Raw genomic sequence first — 16,201 nt, 5'->3', positions numbered from 1 at the left:
CCATGCCATTTGGCCTATCGAAGCAAAAGACAGCCTACTCAACAGTCGAGGAAGAAGATTCCGAGAATGTACCAATTCTATCACCCATGCCGTTCGACGTATCATCATTCCTAGGACCTCCCCAAAATGAAGAACAAGTCAAGGAATTTGCCAAGCAAGAAGCAGCTGGGAAACTTACCGGAGGTCTAGGAGCTGGTTGGGAGCCCGCGACTACCATCACGAGTTCGGATCTGATGAATAATGCACCTACGACACCGAGGACGCCTGGCACGATATCACGACGGATGTCTTTCCGTAATGTCACGGCACGAGCTCCTTCGTTCAGGAATTCAACACTAGCGAGAAAAGCGACGGTGCGAGAAGTAGCTCAAGCTGAAGCGAACAAACGGGGAGAGATCATCAAGGTCATCGTGGAAGAGGACCCTGAGGAGTCCGGGGAAGCTGAGGAGGCTGAAGAAGCTGAAGAACCGACTGTCGATATCAGCTCCTTTGCTGGAGGAAGTACATCTACCTTGGACTTTGATCAGATGGATAACAAGTCAAAGAATGTGCGCAAGAATACATTGCCTGTTCCCACAACAGAAGTATTCTATCCTCAACCTAATTGGAAGCCCTTCTCGATGAGATGGCCGTACCTATCAGGACTTATAATTATATCGGTAGTACTAGCAGCTGCACAAGAGTATATGTTGCATAGAGGAGCTTTGTATAGCTTCCAGACTGCGCAGTCGTTGAGTACCTGGAATTACTTTACTTTCAAGTATTTGCCGACTTTGGTAGCCGTCACGTTTGGTGTGTTATGGCAGGTCACGGATTTTGAGGTTAAGCGGTTGGAAGCGTATTATCAGCTGTCGAAAGAAGGAGGGGCCTTGGCTGCTGAATCGATTAATGTAAGTATTCTCTCTCTTTACCAGGCCTTGATCATTCGCAATGCTAGCTTGTTGTGGGACATTGGCGTTATCAAAGTCCCAGGCGAGCATTGACTTTGAGATTTTCATAACCAATTCCTCTTATGGGACATCAACACTGACTGTCTACTCAGGTTGACTACATTACTTTCTTCAACTTCTTACGTCCGGTAAGAGCATTCAGATACAAGCATTATGCAGTTGCGGTGTCATCCATCGCAACTTTACTAGCAGTATCACTCGTCCCAACTTTACAAGCCGCCTCAGTCGACCTCACTCCCGACCGTCACGCAAGGGAACTAGACCCCAACGGCCTCAAGGAAATCCGTATCAACGCTATCTACTCACGCTTTCTAAGCGTTATCCTCCTACTCATCGCCGTGATGGGCTGTATCCTGGTCTGGCAACTCGAAAGACGACCCTCAGGTCTCGTAGCAGATGTCAAAGGCATAGCTGGCATCGCAGCCATGGCCAACCGAAGTCACATCCTAATGGACTTTAAAAACATGGACACAGCAAACCCAGAACTCATCCACCAAACCCTAAAATCCCACCGCTACTCCCTCCGCAACTCATCTCTCGCCCCCGAGTTTTCCGCTCCTCTCACACAAGAAGAGAAAGATAAATACGACCAAAGACCCCGAACAGAGAACCCTCACCCCCTCATGCTCCGACTCGCAGCCGGCATCCCATTCATCATCAGCATGATCCTCTTCGTAATCCTCATCCCAATCGTCCTCTTCCAACCCGCCGCCAACACCATCACCGACAAAGCCCCCTGGTTCCTAACCGCCCTCGCAGTAGCCATCAAACTCGCCTGGGGAACCCTCGAAACCGACGTCCGCATGATAGAACCCTTCTACATCCTCTCTCGCCGGCACGCTTCCCCGAAAGTCCTCACCCTAGATTACACCGCTATGGCATTTGGTTGGATGCCCGTGCGCGCCTTCATGAATGGGCATTTTCTCGTCGCCCTAGTAGGGCTGGGAAGTGTGTTGGCGGAGGTATTGACTATCTGCTCCACGAGTTTCGCGAATGTTTCTGGCCTCGATTTCGCGAATACGCCGCCGCCGATGAATAGTAGCGTTAGTGGACTGGGCAGCCGAGACGGGCGACAGAACGGACAGAATGCGGGCGAGGAGACGTTTCTCTCGTTCTGGCTTTCCTTTGGATTAGCGATTTCGATCCTCTCGTTTTTATGCCTGGTAGCGACTTTTGTTTATAGCAGGAGGAGACACCCGTTCCTGCCGCGGCAGCCAAACACGATTGCGAGCGTGCTGGCGTTTATCCATCAGAGCAAGATGCTGTATGATTTCGTGGGGACGGAGAAGATGAATAACGACGAGATGGTGCAGAAGCTGGCGAGCGTGGGGAAGAAGTACGGGCTGGGCTGGTTCGTGGGGAGGGATGGCGAGGTGCATTGTGGGGTTGATGAGGAGGAGTTGGTGGTGGGGTATAAGCATGGGGATGATGCGCGGAAGGCGAGTCAGCCGTGGAATACGCAGTGGGAGAATTATTAGAGAGAGAGGGGGGGGATGGGGTGTTGTAGATGGAAGATGAAGATGGATTGTATTGCATTTGAATATTGGCGCTGGGCTGTAGAGGAGCGGGTGAGCGAGCGAGTGATTGTCTTTACGTTAATATCTTGTTTGGAATGAGACGAGCGATTCATATAAAGAGTGGATGGCTATTAGCAAATAGTGTTTGTACGTAGTGTGTATTAATGATATATAACGATTCATATAACTTTGACACCCAGCCAAACGTTCATATCTTATTTTCCCTCGTCCCTATTATCAATTTAATGACAACTAAATCCGATTTTCTTCTTACTGTAACCTCTGTGATGTGAGATTACAATGGAAGACTATCCTTTTGTAGTCTCGAGCCTCACCCGCGAATAGCGCGAATAGCGCAAACAGCGCGGACAGCGCTCGAGGCGCTCATCGCGCGCAAAGCGCAAATATCTGTATCTATTTCTCAAGCAATAAGAAGAAAAGATACAATCTCTCAAAAACGCTGGGAAGACGTTCACAACAAAAAACCCAATTCCTCAATGACAGGGTACCATCATCACGAAGTACAATAGTCACGAATCGATGGTCGAGAGGTCTGAGATTTATGTATTGTCAATTTACTATGTCTTAAGGATGTTCAGATTTTATAGATGTATAGAACGGAGGTATGATGGTCGAGTTTGCTATGAAAGGAGTAAATCAACTAAAGCTTTCGACATGCTCCCAACTCTCAACTCAGAAAATCCTATATCCAACCTCTCATCCAACCTACTCAAGCACACCCCCCTTCCTCCCCTCCCCCTCCCCCAGACTCCGATTAACAACCAACCCCCTCCTCCTCGCATCCAAAAACATCATAAACTCCCCATACGTCTCGGGCACAACCTGCAACTCCCTGCCCACCTGAAACGTATAATTAAACGTGCCCGTCGGTTTCGTCTCGCCGCCCTCGATACTGCGGACCTTGGAGTCGACCCTGATCTGGATCCGCGAGCTGCCTTTCGGGCTCGTCTTTGGGTCGGGAGAGATGGATGGGTTGGGGGAGAATTGGGCGAGGGAGGGGAGGGGGGAGTCGGAGTAGGCGACGGTGGCGGTGAGATAGAGGACGGAGCCGACGGGGACGGGGTGCAGGAAGGTGGAGGGGTCGAGGGCGATGAATGTTGGGCGCGTGTGCGAGATTGAGGAGGCGCAGGTGAAGGCTAGTTCGAAGGTGGATTTGAGGAGGAAGCCGCCGAAGATCACTCCAGGAAGTTAGTACTTGCTTTCATAAAAAAATTAAGAACCGAATCTTCGGCAATGGGATGAAGCCTGTTCGGGAGCCCAAACATGGCTTGAGTGAAAGGAAGCGAGGAGAAGGAACAAAGAAAGGGCATGGTTACTGAAGTTGTGGCGGTTACGGTATTGCGGTTGCATTATCTGAGTTGAATCTGTTGGCTATTCTCAGCAAATGGTAGATAGATATAGGAAGGGAATGAGAACGACGTACGGATCTGGGTACTCTTCATGTAGAGCGCGGATGAAGGTTTCCTGGCCGGTGTGTTGGGGTTGTGGTAATCTAGCTGAGCAAGCCAGAGGGCGTGGATGAGATCCGATTCCTCGTCATTGGGAGTCTGTTTTCTTAGTGCTTGTGATTGCATCGATTTCTTGAGATTGTAGTTCGCTTCTCCTTGGTCGAAAATAGCTTTTTCCTCTGGTGTGTTGGTTTTGAGGGGGCTGATATTGACTGGTTTCTTGGTTGCTGGGTCGAGAGATACCTATTATGGTATCAGTAACTGGATTGGAATAGAGAATAGGGGTCTTGAGGTACCATTGTGAATGCACAGGTCATCAAAACATCCGCCCCTTCTACCTCCTTCCCCTCTTCAGGCGCTTTTGCAACTTGAATCGAGACCTCCATACTACTCCTCCCCGTAGCAAACGTCACTCTACCACTTAATTCCAGATCACAAATCTGATTTAATGGCTGTTTAAGCGTGATTCTATCCACAGCCGCCGTGACGGTCATGACCGAGTCTCCGGTGTGCTTGTAGGCAATGACTCCAGCCAGGGCATCGAGGTCCATGAATATCGTGCCGAGCCTAATATGACCCGAGCTATTGATATACGAATCCAGAAGCCACGGATCTCGGGCTAGAGGAAGGATCTGGACGGTTGTTAGAGAGGAGTTAGAGGTGAGTCACGTGGGGAGGACTTACGATCCGGGTATGGCTATCTGACATTGATTTCGGAGAGAGATCTCGTTCGACTTTCTCGGTTGGTATAGGTGAGGATTGGGAACCTTCGTTTTGTTGTTTTCGGAAGGCTTCGATGAAGGGGACGCGGGTACGCATTGCGGTTAACTCGCGGTAAACACCATCGGTTCGGTAACTTGGGCATGCTGAGAAGGATCTTGGTTGGATGTTTGTTGAGCGAATGTAGGGTCGAAGGCTATTTGTGAGACGGGAGAGTGGTTTGAGTTTAGATGCCATTGTGGTGTAGATTGTCCCTTCTTGAGTGAGAGGGGTTGTGAGTGAGGTTTGGAAAAGATACGCGGGGAGATTCGGAGGGGTTGGAGATTTGTGGCTATCGCTTCAAAATCTTGGTTCTGACTAAGAAATTCTCTTGGAGGAGTGAAGATTGTGAGGATTAAGGTGAGAGAGAATGTCACGATATATTCTAATTGACTTCCTAAGTAAGTAAATATATGTTCTCCTAAAGAATCTCACTTAGACTTTGGATGTTCTCACTTTGAACGTTTACTTACCCCTCGCTTGACTCCTATGCAGGTTGGAGCCGCATCCAAGTAAGACAGCTTTCTGTGAATCTACAACTCCGAATTGAAATCAGAGATCGCTCACTTAATTCTAGCAGGGAGTATGATCAAAGAATTCAGGCTTTGAAATTTATAAGAAATGACAAAAGAATGTGCATTATCACGTGGCTCAATATCGAGAAAGTGAGATATCGAAAATAATTGTCGTCAACTGTTTATCTATTGTTGACTGTTGATATATTGCCAACTACTTGTCTATTGTCAACGTCTGAAAAAATGCGACAACAGCAAACCGTTCGCGACAGTAATACACTTTCATGGAAAGGAATCAGATATGAAAACATCCTTCAAGCCAAGGAGGAGCCAGGCCCAGTATGAAGCTGTGCTGATGGGACGATCTTGGTTGTCAGTTCGAGGGAGGAAGGCGGTGAGGGTTTTATAGGTGGCCTCCAAGTCCGCTCGTCTCTGTTTTTTTGCCGAAGTTGGGTTTGGCGGTATATTCACTTGTAGTGAGAGTTTCTAGTCAAGGTTCAGCTTTCACGCAGATTGACGAAGCTCAGATCCTTCCAATCCTCTGGGAATAGGAACCGAATCAGAATCCGAGGAACCCAGATCTCAACAATTCGGATGTCCGTTCCCGAGACCATATTTCAATATTGTCCGGCAAGCCTCTAGGACGCTGTACTTTACCGAACCGGATTGGCCGACATCTGGATGAGATGACTAGAAGAGCATTCGGGCTTTGGCTTACTATCCATCGTCTTCTACATTTCTTCATCTGAAGGTCTTCCTCTACCATTACTGTAGGTATTTGACTTCTCATCCCGGCCGTGACATTCGCGGCCCGTGGGTCTGTCTAAAAATATATCTGAAGGTTAATCACCCTCCAAATGACGAACAGCCGGCAAGCGGATCATCATCTTCAGAAACATACTTACTGGAGTTTGCAAATCAACCTCCACCTGCTCTTGAAATCCTGTTCCAGCAATCGGAAACCTGAAGTTTTCCCCATGGCCAGTCACCGGTGCAGAAAATGATTCTTGCAGGTGGTCGGTGATGGTGATCTCATCCTGTGAGACGTTTGGTGCTTCATGAGGGGTGAAAGGGCAGGGCTCCGGTTTGAGGAGGCGGCGCGTCAGAGATAATGACATCTTCATCTTCATGCAACGCAACGCAACGCAAGGCGAACGAACCTTTCTTTCGGATCGCCTTCCACGTTCAGGTACCCGTGTTTCTGTCGCCCGCCAAGTAACGGTTATACAGCAAATGCAGTGTCATCCGAGGATAATCTCAGCATAAACGTCCAGAGTGATGTTGTCATGATGCACACCATCAGACGGCTGCTGCCATCGAATCTGGGGATGGACCATCAGTGCTAGAGCGTGAGTGAAATTAATTATGGGCATCATGAACGGGTTGCGCTTCACAGCGACGACGAAGAAGACGAAGTCGACTCGCAGGCCATGACATGTCTCACCCGAACTACGCTGCTGCCGAACGATTTGATACGAGGCCTTTCTCGTCGTCGTCTGCGGTCTCTCAAATTTGGGGGACCTGGTCCGGAGGAGGCTGTGCAAAAGGCGCTGGTCGCCCCAAAAGGGCTTGAGGGGCAGACGAAGGAGATTACTGTATTTTTTCCAACATCGCAGACGCGAGCTGTTACAGAGACGCCGGCCCACGGACTCGCCCAAGTTCAGACAGATGCTCTGGTGAATGGCGGAATTCCCACCCATCCCATACGGCGAGTGTGATGAGTGGTGATTGTCGTGGTGATCAGGACGAGGGCCCAGGCCGGTGTGGTTCTTGGGGAAACACACGTTCCGGAAGGTGAAGTGAGGTAAAGTGAAGTGAAGTGCAGTGCAGCAGTATGAAATGTGTGAATGTGACCTGGGGGGCTTTTCATGGTGTGTGTAGCTGAATGCTGGATGCTGGAAGGACCGATGGATGACCTAATAATACAGTAAGAAAGAGGACGACAAGTGCTACAGTAGGAACAACACGCAACACGAGACGCGAAGGTCGTAAGACACTCGTGATAATTATTGTTCTCCGGCTGGACAATATCACGAACGTTCTTGTCGTGTTGTCAGCGCAAGTACTGTACAGTGATATGTAGGTACAGTACAGTACAGTACAGTATGAAATATGCAAGCTGATTTGACATTGCTCGCTCGTTGCTCAGGGGAATGAACATAAATAATACTGTAATCATTTTATGATCTCCTGAAGGGCCTCCACTTGTGCACGATCTCTGGTGAATGGCAGTATGTGATTGGCAGCAGCCCAGATTCATGGGGCAACGCGTAATGAACTATATCGGATCGGATTGAATAATGTATTCTTTAATAAAAGCTATGCTGCTTCGAGTAGTAGTCTGAGGTTCGCTCGATCCCAAATGGTAGATTGGCCACTCACGTACCGCCCGCGCGGGCTGGCCACTGGGTCCAAATCACCCCCGGCGCTTTCTCAGCTTCACGCTAAGTCGTACCCAGGCCTTCCCCAATACGAGACTCCCCAGCGTTCTCACGCCTGCCACCGCCCACTGCACCCACTGCACCCACTGCAGTGCGCCGTCAGAAGTTCCAGCCTGCTAAACGTCTTGCATACTCCTTCATACACTCACTCCCTCCCTCCCTTTTTCGAGACGGCCTTTCTCTTCCTACAACCACAAACTTCACGTTCGCCTTCACCTTCACCTTCACCTTCGCATTCACCTACCTCCGCATCGATATCGACAACCTCGCTCCTGTCGACTTTCGATCTCCAGGATCTTCGCAGATTCTCTCGTTATTGTGAGCTGGACATACTCACGCGTCTGCGAATCCTCCCTCCTTCTTCTCGATCGCCCCTCGCTTCATCCGTCATTCAATCAGCTGCCCTGTTTTCGACGCATTCAGGAACGTGGCGTACCCTCCGAAAGCATAACTCCAAGTCTTCACGACAACAACAACAACCTACGCCGAATAACAATATCCATTCGAAGTGGTATATCTTCGTGCAATTGAAAGGGGCCGTATAACCAGGATCAATAACCTTCGCGATCTATTCGGGAGGCCCGGGTCACCACAACGTTCTCCTACCTCGCCGCGACGGCTTCCGTCCAAACACCATAGCCACCATGAGGTTCTCAATATTATCACCCGTCGTCACTTTACTCTCATTCTCCTCTCTTCTATCCGGCGTCTCGGCCGTCAAATTAATCGAGTCGAAATCCCTCAATACCTGCCAAGACAATTCAAGCTTCACTGCCAGTCTGTTCAATGTCGTATTTACCCCGAATAACAGAACAATTACCTTCGATATCGTCGGTGTATCTTCGATTCAAGGAAATGTCTCGTTTGGAATCGAGGTTACGGCATATGGCTACACGTTCATCAAGGAAACGCTCGATCCATGTAACATGAACTTGGCAGGAATGTGCCCCATGGCAACTGGACAAATCGATATTCAATCTAACCTTCAGCTCGATCAATCGACCGTCGACCAAATTCCAGGCATTGCGTATGGTGTTCCGGACTTGGATGCCAACGTCAAAGTCGTCATCAATGCAACTAGCAATCCAGACGTCAGTTTGGCCTGTGTTGAGGCGAGCCTTTCGAATGGACAAACAGTTGATCAGAAGGGTGTAGGATGGACTACCGCTGTTATTGCAGGCATGGCTCTGGTTGCTTCTGCTGTCACATCTGGACTTGGACACTCGAACACTGCTGCCCACGTTGCCGCAAATGCGCTGTCTCTCTTCGGATATTTCCAGGCTCAAGCCATTGTTGGACTTACGTCAGTGCCACTACCACCTATTGTGCAATCATGGACTCAGAACTTCCAATGGACTATGGGTATCATCGAGGTGGATTTCATGCAGAGTATTGCTACATGGTACCAAAAGTCAACTGGAGGAACTCCTGCAACTCTTCTCAACAGCCTTACCACGACTTCCGTACAAGTTGAGAAACGATCCATCGGTGCTGGAATTGCCAAACGATCAATGGAGAAAACCATTGAGCTCCTTACTCATGCTCATAAACTCAGCAAGCGAGCCGACAGCACCGTCTCTGGAACCTACGTTGTCAAAGGTATCAAGAGAGTTGCATTCAGAGCTGCCATTGAGTCAACCAATGTATTCTTGACTGGTCTGGCATTTTTCTGTATCTTCATCGTTTTCACCATCATCTTCGTAGCCATGTTCAAGGGTTTCTGCGAGCTGGCTGTGAGAATGAGATGGATGAAGAACGACAAATTCCAGGACTTCAGAAATGGATGGTTCACCGTGCTCAAGGGTATCATGTTCCGCATGGTTCTCATTGGTTACCCGCAAATGACCATTCTCTGCCTATGGGAATTCACTCAGGTCGACTCACCAGCCGAGGTTGTGCTTGCGATTTTCTTTTTCTTTGGCATGACTGGAACACTCGCTTGGGCAGCCATGAAGGTCATTCGTATCGCCAAACGCTCAGTAGATATGCACAAAAACCCCGCCTACATTCTCTACTCGGATCCTTCATGTCTCAACAAATGGGGCTTCCTTTACGTTCAATTCAGAGCTACCGCCTACTACTTCATCCTTCCAACTCTCGCGTACATTGTTGTCAAGGGTATGTTCATTGCCTTTGGACAGAACGCAGGAACCGTGCAAGCTATTGCATTGGTCTTGATCGAGGCTATCATTTTGATTGGAGCCAGCGTCATTCGCCCCTGGATGGACAAGAGCACCAACACTTTCAACATCGCCATCTGCGCTGTCAATTTCTTGAACGCCATCTTCTTGTTGGTATTCACTGACGTATTCAACCAGCCAGGTCTTGTGACTGGTGTTATGGGTGTCATTTTCTTCATCATCAATGCAGCATTCTCCTTGGTCCTTTTGATTCTGGTATTGATTGCTACAATCTATGCCTTCATCAGAAAGAACCCAGACAGCCGATACCAGCCAATGAGTGATGACAGAGCATCCTTCATCAAGTCTCAAACCCAGCTTACTACTGAGTTGGATGCCTTGGGAGCTACTGCGAGAGGCGATAAAGTTGGTTACAAGCACAACCTTGACTTGGACGATGACAACGAGTCTTGGTCATCTGACTCTTTGAGACACCCAGCCAACATGCCATTGCCTCCTTCTACTGCCAATTCCAACAACGCCTACAGAGATCCACCCCATTCTCCTGTTGATCCATCAGTACCACTCTTCCCAGCAGGAAACCGAGGTCCCCCTCCAAACTACCAGGACAATCCTCGAAACCTCTACCAAGGCTCAATCGAGAGTCGACCAAACAGTGATCTACCGTTGATCAATAACAGATCCAACGCGCCATCGCCTTCTCCCTACCGAGACAACTCAAGTACGAATCTATCGACTGGAGGTCACCGATCGCAGCATAACGCGAGTCCTGCAGGTTTTAGAAACCAGAACAATGCCAGGTAAGCCCAAAATCATAGATACATTGCACCAAGCACTAACATGAAATAGCCCTTGGCAACGAGGAGCCGGATACGAGCACTGATGACCAGATTTGATCGGCGTTCTGCACAAATCGAGAACTTTACTCGACAATGGGAAAGGTGTTATCTGCTTTTAATTGCATAACCTCACACCGGCAGCAAAAACTTCGGCAGCTGGCTGTGCGTGGGAACGACTTCATTATTTTGCATGGCATTGGCGAGTCCGGTTGAAAATCCTGTATAAAGGAGAAGCATACGAGAATATCGTACATTGAGACGTCTCTAATCGCCCTCGAAGCCTCAGCGCTTGTTAAAAACTTTTCGACACAGATCACATACTATTAGGCTCGGTCCGGTCTATAGCTGACATCAACTTCCTTTTTCCTTGCGTTTGGAGGCTTCGGTTGGGAAGGTAGCGATATTCTGTTGAGATGGCATTTGAGGAGGAAGCCTGGGTCTAAAGCTGCACTGTACAAAGGGTTCGGCAGCCTTTGCATGCATGATGGCTTGGATGCAGTCGTTGATGGTGCATCCGAGTGTGGTATAATCAATCAACATGGGGTCTTGCTCTCTGGATTACAGAGATGATGGTGTATGGTGTATGATAGATTATCTATTGAATGTGTCTACTAAGCAATGCTTGACTGTTGTGTGCTCTTGAAAAGATGTGATACTGGGCATGTATTGAAGGTGCCCAACAGCTAATTTCATGTCCAAGCAATAAGTGCCAGCTTAGGAAACCTCTTATGGAAGAAGGTGCCTTTTACTGTACTGTACCTCCTATTAATGTGAGCTCTTTGCATCTCACACTCACTATGTCCATTTATTACATATCCTGGTGTTAGATTCCCATAGTAAATTGTCTCCTATAATAAAGAAACCGTCTTCCATCGGAGCAACTTCTTAAGGGCCACCAAGTACCATCAGAGCCAGCACATTCATCCGCTACAGTGTAGCCAGTGTCGATGTTCGGTTATACTAGTCAGGATCACATTTCATCTCGGAGAATCGCTATTCTTATGGTCAGTGCATTTAGTTGTGTGAGGGTGCTTAGCCAGCTTACTTGTCTTTTATGAAAGCCAATTTAAGAGGTAAAGTAGGAAGGATATCGCTGAGTTCAACACACATGTCAAGTTCCTTTTTATGGATGTAGGGACGAATAATTGGGAGTTTCCAAAAGGTCTCTTAGTTCTTAAGAGGACATCGATCTCTAAGCAGAAGGTAATCCGAATTCCTCATCAAGCGATTATTCCTCAATATTCACAAAGTGATGCTCATCGCACAGTAGTCACAGTAAAAAATACACTCACAAAAAGACCCCAAAAATTCAACATAATTTTAACGAAAATATCTGAAATTCTCTGCCTATCACCACTAATTATCTATCTCTCATACACCCTAAATACATCAACCCCCTCTCCCCCAGTCCCTATCAACACCCCCCCTTCCTCCTACTCCTACCACCTAAACAATAAACTCCCCCAACCCCTCCAAACTGCCCCCCACAGCCCTCACCGCCCTCACAGCAGCCTGACTCAACCGCCTCCTCTTCTCCAACGCCTCCTTCTCCCTCCTGGCTTTCGTCTTGCTGCTCCCGCTCGGCGCCACCCCCGTTAGTATCTTCCGGCTATCGCTCGGCGTGTAGTTGACGAAATCGACCGTCCCTCCGCCTGGCGTCTTGGTTTTAGGTGAGGTAGAGGAGGATTTGCGTTTGCGGATCGCGCCGGAAGAGGAGGGGGATGGGGAGGAGGAGGGTGAGCGGCGGGGTTTGCGGGTCGGTGTGTTGTGGGATTGAGAGTGGGATTGGTGCCTTGGCGGTTGTGGTTGTCGGGCGTAGGATGGAAGCCTATTATTATTGTTGTTGCTATTGTTGCCTCCTTGTCTTTGATGTTGGTGGCGGGCATGGTGAAGAGGCTGTGTTTGCCCTTGTTGACGATGCGGCTGAGGACCCGGGTTCGGTGAAGCGAAGTAGCCTCGCTGCATGATGGGCGGGGATCCCATGATGAATTGCTGGGCGATGGGCATTTGGATGCCGAGGCCGGCGGTCATGGGGTCGAGGGTTAGGTCGTTGGTCGTGAATGCCAGGTCGTTCTGGAGTTGCATTGCGAGGGTTTTGGTGGCTCGTTGGGGGTTCGTGTGGAAGCCGGATGGGGAGGGTTGCGCTATGGGGATGGTGTTCGCGTGGCCGTACCAGAGGGGAGATTCGAGGTCTGAGATCGGGTACATTGTGTTTGGGTTGATGTTTGGGTATTCTTGAGGGTTGGGTAGTTGTGACAATGTTGGAGCTGCGTTTTGTGTTTGAGGAGTAATAGGATAGGGAGTTGCATCTGCGGGTGTTTGCTGGTTGACTCTCCGAGCAGATGGAGCTTCTAAGACTGGCGTTGATAGCGGAGTATCGTAGAGATTCGTTCGGTCTATTTGTTGGTTGGAAGGATTTCTGTATGCGAATCCGTTGAGGTGCTTTCCTTTTGCTGGAGTCATCATATCTGACTCTTGGAAAGCAGCTGGAGCTTTGACAGATGGAGGTGGTGATATAGGCAGAACGTTTGCCTGCAGGTCGAAGTCAAAGTTCTCGAGTTGCAGTTCAAGACTGCTCTTGTTGATGGCAGCCCGCATCATTTTTGGTGACGAGCTCGATTTTCGGATAGGGCTTCGGAACAGGCGTTTGTCCAAAGATGCTGTCGCTTTTTTCAAGCTCTTAGATAACGATTCGACAATGCGATTCTTTCTGCGTGTTGCAAGTGTTGCATTTGGTGATGGCGATGGTGGAAGAGATGTTTGAGATAAGGCTGGAATCAGAGGAGATTCTAGATTTATGTTATCGAGGCTGAGTAGTTCACTATCAGAGATTGCGGCTCTGCCTGTTAACTCGCTATAGAAATGTTGACTGCCTGGTATAACGAGTGAGGCTGCGCTGGTGTTTGCCCAGGCTTCGCCTCGCCATGTGTTATGGCTCCCGTGCTTTGCTTCATCGTCGGTGGAGTTTAGCGACAAGTCGCCTGACTGGTCGCTGATGGATCTTTCCAGAAATGTATCTGGTAGCAGGTATTCAGGGGTAGAATCCTCGAAGGTAATGAACTGGTCGAAAAAGTCGTTACCGAGTTCTTCAAAGCCGCTTTGTCCAAACATGTCGGCGCTTTTGTCCGTTGTATAGGTGGCAACGGCAGAGAAAGACATTATTGGCTGGTATTGTGAACGAAAGATAGAGTTTGGAATGTTTCTCGTGAGCTGCAGGGAGGCAAGACAATTGCTTATGCAGGTACGGAATCTGAGAGTCTGAATGTGGTGATGACCAGAAATGCAAAACAGTCCGAGTGGCAGTTATTTATGCAGAGGTCAGCTGCATGAGAATTATCCAACCACCGGTATTAAATGTTCCCTATTCTTGGGACAATGAAAGCCAGGAATGCAGAGGTCTCTCTTGCTCGTGACTATGTTTACACGTGCTACACGTGATAAATCAGTATTGTGCACGAGATCTACAATGAATGCATTCCTCGGGAAGGCCCGATCATTCTAGCGACCAGCCCGGGCATGTTTCGAAGTGGCTGGTTGGCGAGTAGCCTTATATGTATGGCTTAGGAATGCACACATTCCTACAGGAGATGACTTGCATTCTTCATTACATTCCACCCTTGATAATGACAATAGGAAAACGCGTACTGGGCTAGCAACACTTCTGCTTTACCGTACTCATAATGGAGGAAGACTGGGAACGTTTGCAATGCCTGGAATGTATACTGCCGCCGCTAAGCTAACGCATAACCTTTAGCCCAGCCTCTAGGCACCGCATGCAGGACACAGAAAACTACAAAGAGCCTCGATGGAACAAAGCCCTTGTGTGAAGATAGCTCTTTCCACTCTTGCGATAATGACGTCGATATCGTGCTTTTTGGACAAAGAGGAAGGAACCAGACACCGAAAGACACTCGTCCACTGAAGTGGTGCATGATAACGCTTCTCACCATAGAAATCTAACTTCTCAGAAGCGATGAAAATCGGCTAGGCCAGTATCACCCATCAAGCAATGCTGCTATTTGTTCGTACAGTTTACAAACTCTTAGTTGTTTGGCCGGTCTGTCTGGAAGACGGGAGGCATGAATGCCATTCCTATAGCGCAGATTAGTGGTTGTCAACTACAAGAAAAACGGGATACATACCACCGCCACCAGTACCTACTACACTATGGTTCAAGCCCTCCCCATTCACCTTAGCATCGACCTCGAGAACACCTCCCGCAGATCTGGAGAGTACATGACGCCTCAACATAGCCAGGATCTCACTGTTCCTCCATCTTGCAGGCACAGGTCTATACGCTGGCTTGAATGTGCCAATTGTCTGTGCCCATTCCCCGCTCCTTGGTTGACCTTGTCTCCATTCATCGGTCTCGAGTTCCGGGCCCGTTTGCTTTCCAGCATCAATACCTTGGGCTACAGGTGACATATTTGCACCTTTCGCATTAGTAGTGGCGCCTTCAGGACCTTGGCCAGCGCCTTCGGCAGTCTCTTGTGACGTTGGTGTAGGTTCTTGAGTTGCCCAATAGTATATATCCCAATCATTCTCATCCAAGAATAAATCGTATTGTGCCATCTGCGCTGGTGTCATATCTCGTAAATGTGCCTCTGCGAATGTCGACATAAGAAGGTCGCTTTCGAGAGTTCCTCTTTTACGGCTTTGGTCTGCGTTGAAGAAGATTAGCTTTGCTCATTGATTGAAGCTAGAGAATGGAGTCAATGCGGACATAATAACCTGGCCCTCGTGGTATTCGGATCTTCTCCAGTTCTGCGCAGAGGCTCGACCCTGAATTTGGCTCCTTCCATTTCTCCAACTCCCAATTCAGAATTTGGCCCATCTTCCGGGGCGCCTTTCTGCGTCCCACCTGTCATGCGCTCGGTGTTCTCAGGAACGGAATCCTTGGGGACAAAATCAGGATCAATTGATGTAATGAGCTCTGGCGGGACTTTTCGGGCGCCTACGGAAGGCATCTCATTAACAATTGTTGAATTCGTGTTGGTCATATGAGGATTCAGCGGCTTCTCTGTCTGTATTTTGCGGTGGTCTGGCGCGGTCTCATGCTCTTTCGCATTACCAGGACCAGCCATTCGCCGTGAGGTTGTTGATATTGGTCGTGTGAGGACCATTGAAGGTCTCACAGAGCGCAAGGCAAGTCTAAGTGAAGACATGATGTATTTGCAAGACTCGGCGCCGAAACTGATCAGGGTTGATGTCTTCGTTATTGTATTGTGCGAATATTACGAGCTCAGAAGCTTCGAAGTCGGGAAGCGTCATCGACATTTTCTTACCGAGGTAGATACACGTGACCAGAGAGCTAGGTACCTAGGTACTCAGTATCTTCTCCAACCAGTCGGACAATATTCTTTTCTGACAGCTGAAAGAGATACAAATGTCCGGATGCTGGAAGAAGGAAGGAGGGCAGAAGGGGGAAAGGAAGGAGGAGCGCAACAGGTCGTTGCGACGTGCAACAAAAGTTTTTTTTAAGTGCTGGCACGTGACTATTGGATAGTGGGTGGATGGGAGAGAGACAGCGAGTTGGTGAGAGGGTGGGAGATGATGGTGGTGAGAGGAGG

The 16,201-nt window shown here is 48.8% G+C and overlaps 6 protein-coding genes across 6 annotated transcripts; 2 read left to right on the top strand and 4 right to left on the bottom strand.

Moving 5' to 3' along the window:
• Positions 1 to 2: 2 nt before the first annotated feature.
• On the top strand, positions 3 to 2,428 carry LY89DRAFT_583145 (uncharacterized protein; the record flags this gene model as incomplete). Its single annotated transcript, XM_018209196.1, has 3 exons — positions 3 to 410; positions 450 to 890; positions 1,043 to 2,428. The coding sequence occupies 3 exons, from the start codon at positions 3 to 5 to the stop codon at positions 2,426 to 2,428; spliced, it is 2,235 nt and encodes a 744-aa protein (XP_018072533.1).
• A 607-nt stretch (positions 2,429 to 3,035) lies between these two features.
• LY89DRAFT_684117 (Thioesterase/thiol ester dehydrase-isomerase) lies at positions 3,036 to 5,204 on the bottom strand. The gene is made up of 6 exons (XM_018214817.1): positions 5,169 to 5,204; positions 4,621 to 5,116; positions 4,233 to 4,568; positions 3,912 to 4,179; positions 3,805 to 3,852; positions 3,036 to 3,666 (listed from the first exon to the last, which is right to left on the bottom strand). The coding sequence occupies exons 2-6, from the start codon at positions 4,891 to 4,893 to the stop codon at positions 3,194 to 3,196; spliced, it is 1,398 nt and encodes a 465-aa protein (XP_018072532.1). The 5' UTR covers positions 4,894 to 5,116; positions 5,169 to 5,204; the 3' UTR covers positions 3,036 to 3,193.
• Positions 5,205 to 5,769: 565 nt separating this feature from the next.
• Positions 5,770 to 6,910, bottom strand: LY89DRAFT_668359 (uncharacterized protein; the record flags this gene model as incomplete). The annotated part of the gene is made up of 3 exons (XM_018213038.1): positions 5,770 to 6,033; positions 6,116 to 6,411; positions 6,508 to 6,910. The coding sequence occupies 3 exons, from the start codon at positions 6,908 to 6,910 to the stop codon at positions 5,770 to 5,772; spliced, it is 963 nt and encodes a 320-aa protein (XP_018072531.1).
• A 1,385-nt stretch (positions 6,911 to 8,295) lies between these two features.
• Positions 8,296 to 10,596, top strand: LY89DRAFT_583268 (putative flavin carrier protein 2; the record flags this gene model as incomplete). Its single annotated transcript, XM_018209205.1, has 1 exon — positions 8,296 to 10,596. One exon carries the CDS (start codon positions 8,296 to 8,298, stop codon positions 10,594 to 10,596), a length of 2,301 nt encoding a protein of 766 aa, XP_018072530.1.
• Positions 10,597 to 12,077: 1,481 nt separating this feature from the next.
• LY89DRAFT_781261 (uncharacterized protein) lies at positions 12,078 to 14,125 on the bottom strand (the record flags this gene model as incomplete). The annotated part of the gene is made up of 1 exon (XM_018222467.1): positions 12,078 to 14,125. The coding sequence occupies exon 1, from the start codon at positions 13,788 to 13,790 to the stop codon at positions 12,078 to 12,080; it is 1,713 nt and encodes a 570-aa protein (XP_018072529.1). The 5' UTR covers positions 13,791 to 14,125.
• Positions 14,126 to 14,322: 197 nt separating this feature from the next.
• On the bottom strand, positions 14,323 to 16,073 carry LY89DRAFT_781260 (DUF339-domain-containing protein). Its single transcript, XM_018222466.1, has 3 exons — positions 15,355 to 16,073; positions 14,774 to 15,292; positions 14,323 to 14,723 (listed from the first exon to the last, which is right to left on the bottom strand). Exons 1-3 carry the CDS (start codon positions 15,794 to 15,796, stop codon positions 14,674 to 14,676), a joined length of 1,011 nt encoding a protein of 336 aa, XP_018072528.1. The 5' UTR covers positions 15,797 to 16,073; the 3' UTR covers positions 14,323 to 14,673.
• Between the last annotated feature and the right edge of the window lie 128 nt (positions 16,074 to 16,201).

Source organism: Mollisia scopiformis, assembly GCF_001500285.1.
Source record: "Mollisia scopiformis unplaced genomic scaffold LY89scaffold_10, whole genome shotgun sequence".
Classification (NCBI taxonomy): domain Eukaryota; kingdom Fungi; phylum Ascomycota; class Leotiomycetes; order Helotiales; family Mollisiaceae; genus Mollisia; species Mollisia scopiformis.
Note: the sequence above shows the minus strand (reverse complement) of the source record. Positions and strands in the feature narration are given on the sequence as shown.

What these genes read in the sequence shown, in the direction of transcription:
- LY89DRAFT_781260 (XM_018222466.1), bottom strand. Translation starts at nt 15,796, where the DNA reads ATGTCTTCACTTAGACTTGCCTTGCGCTCTGTGAGACCTTCAATGGTC. An exon ending in CACGAGGGCCAGGTTATTAT is followed by an intron (nt 15,293 to 15,354) that starts GTCCGCATTGAC and finishes TCTTCAACGCAG; the next exon opens with ACCAAAGCCGTAAAAGAGGA. An exon ending in AGTAGGTACTGGTGGCGGTG is followed by an intron (nt 14,724 to 14,773) that starts GTATGTATCCCG and finishes TCTGCGCTATAG; the next exon opens with GAATGGCATTCATGCCTCCC.
- LY89DRAFT_684117 (XM_018214817.1), bottom strand. Translation starts at nt 4,893, where the DNA reads ATGGCATCTAAACTCAAACCACTCTCCCGTCTCACAAATAGCCTTCGA. An exon ending in CAGATAGCCATACCCGGATC is followed by an intron (nt 4,569 to 4,620) that starts GTAAGTCCTCCC and finishes ACAACCGTCCAG; the next exon opens with ATCCTTCCTCTAGCCCGAGA. An exon ending in CATGAAGAGTACCCAGATCC is followed by an intron (nt 3,853 to 3,911) that starts GTACGTCGTTCT and finishes AATAGCCAACAG; the next exon opens with ATTCAACTCAGATAATGCAA.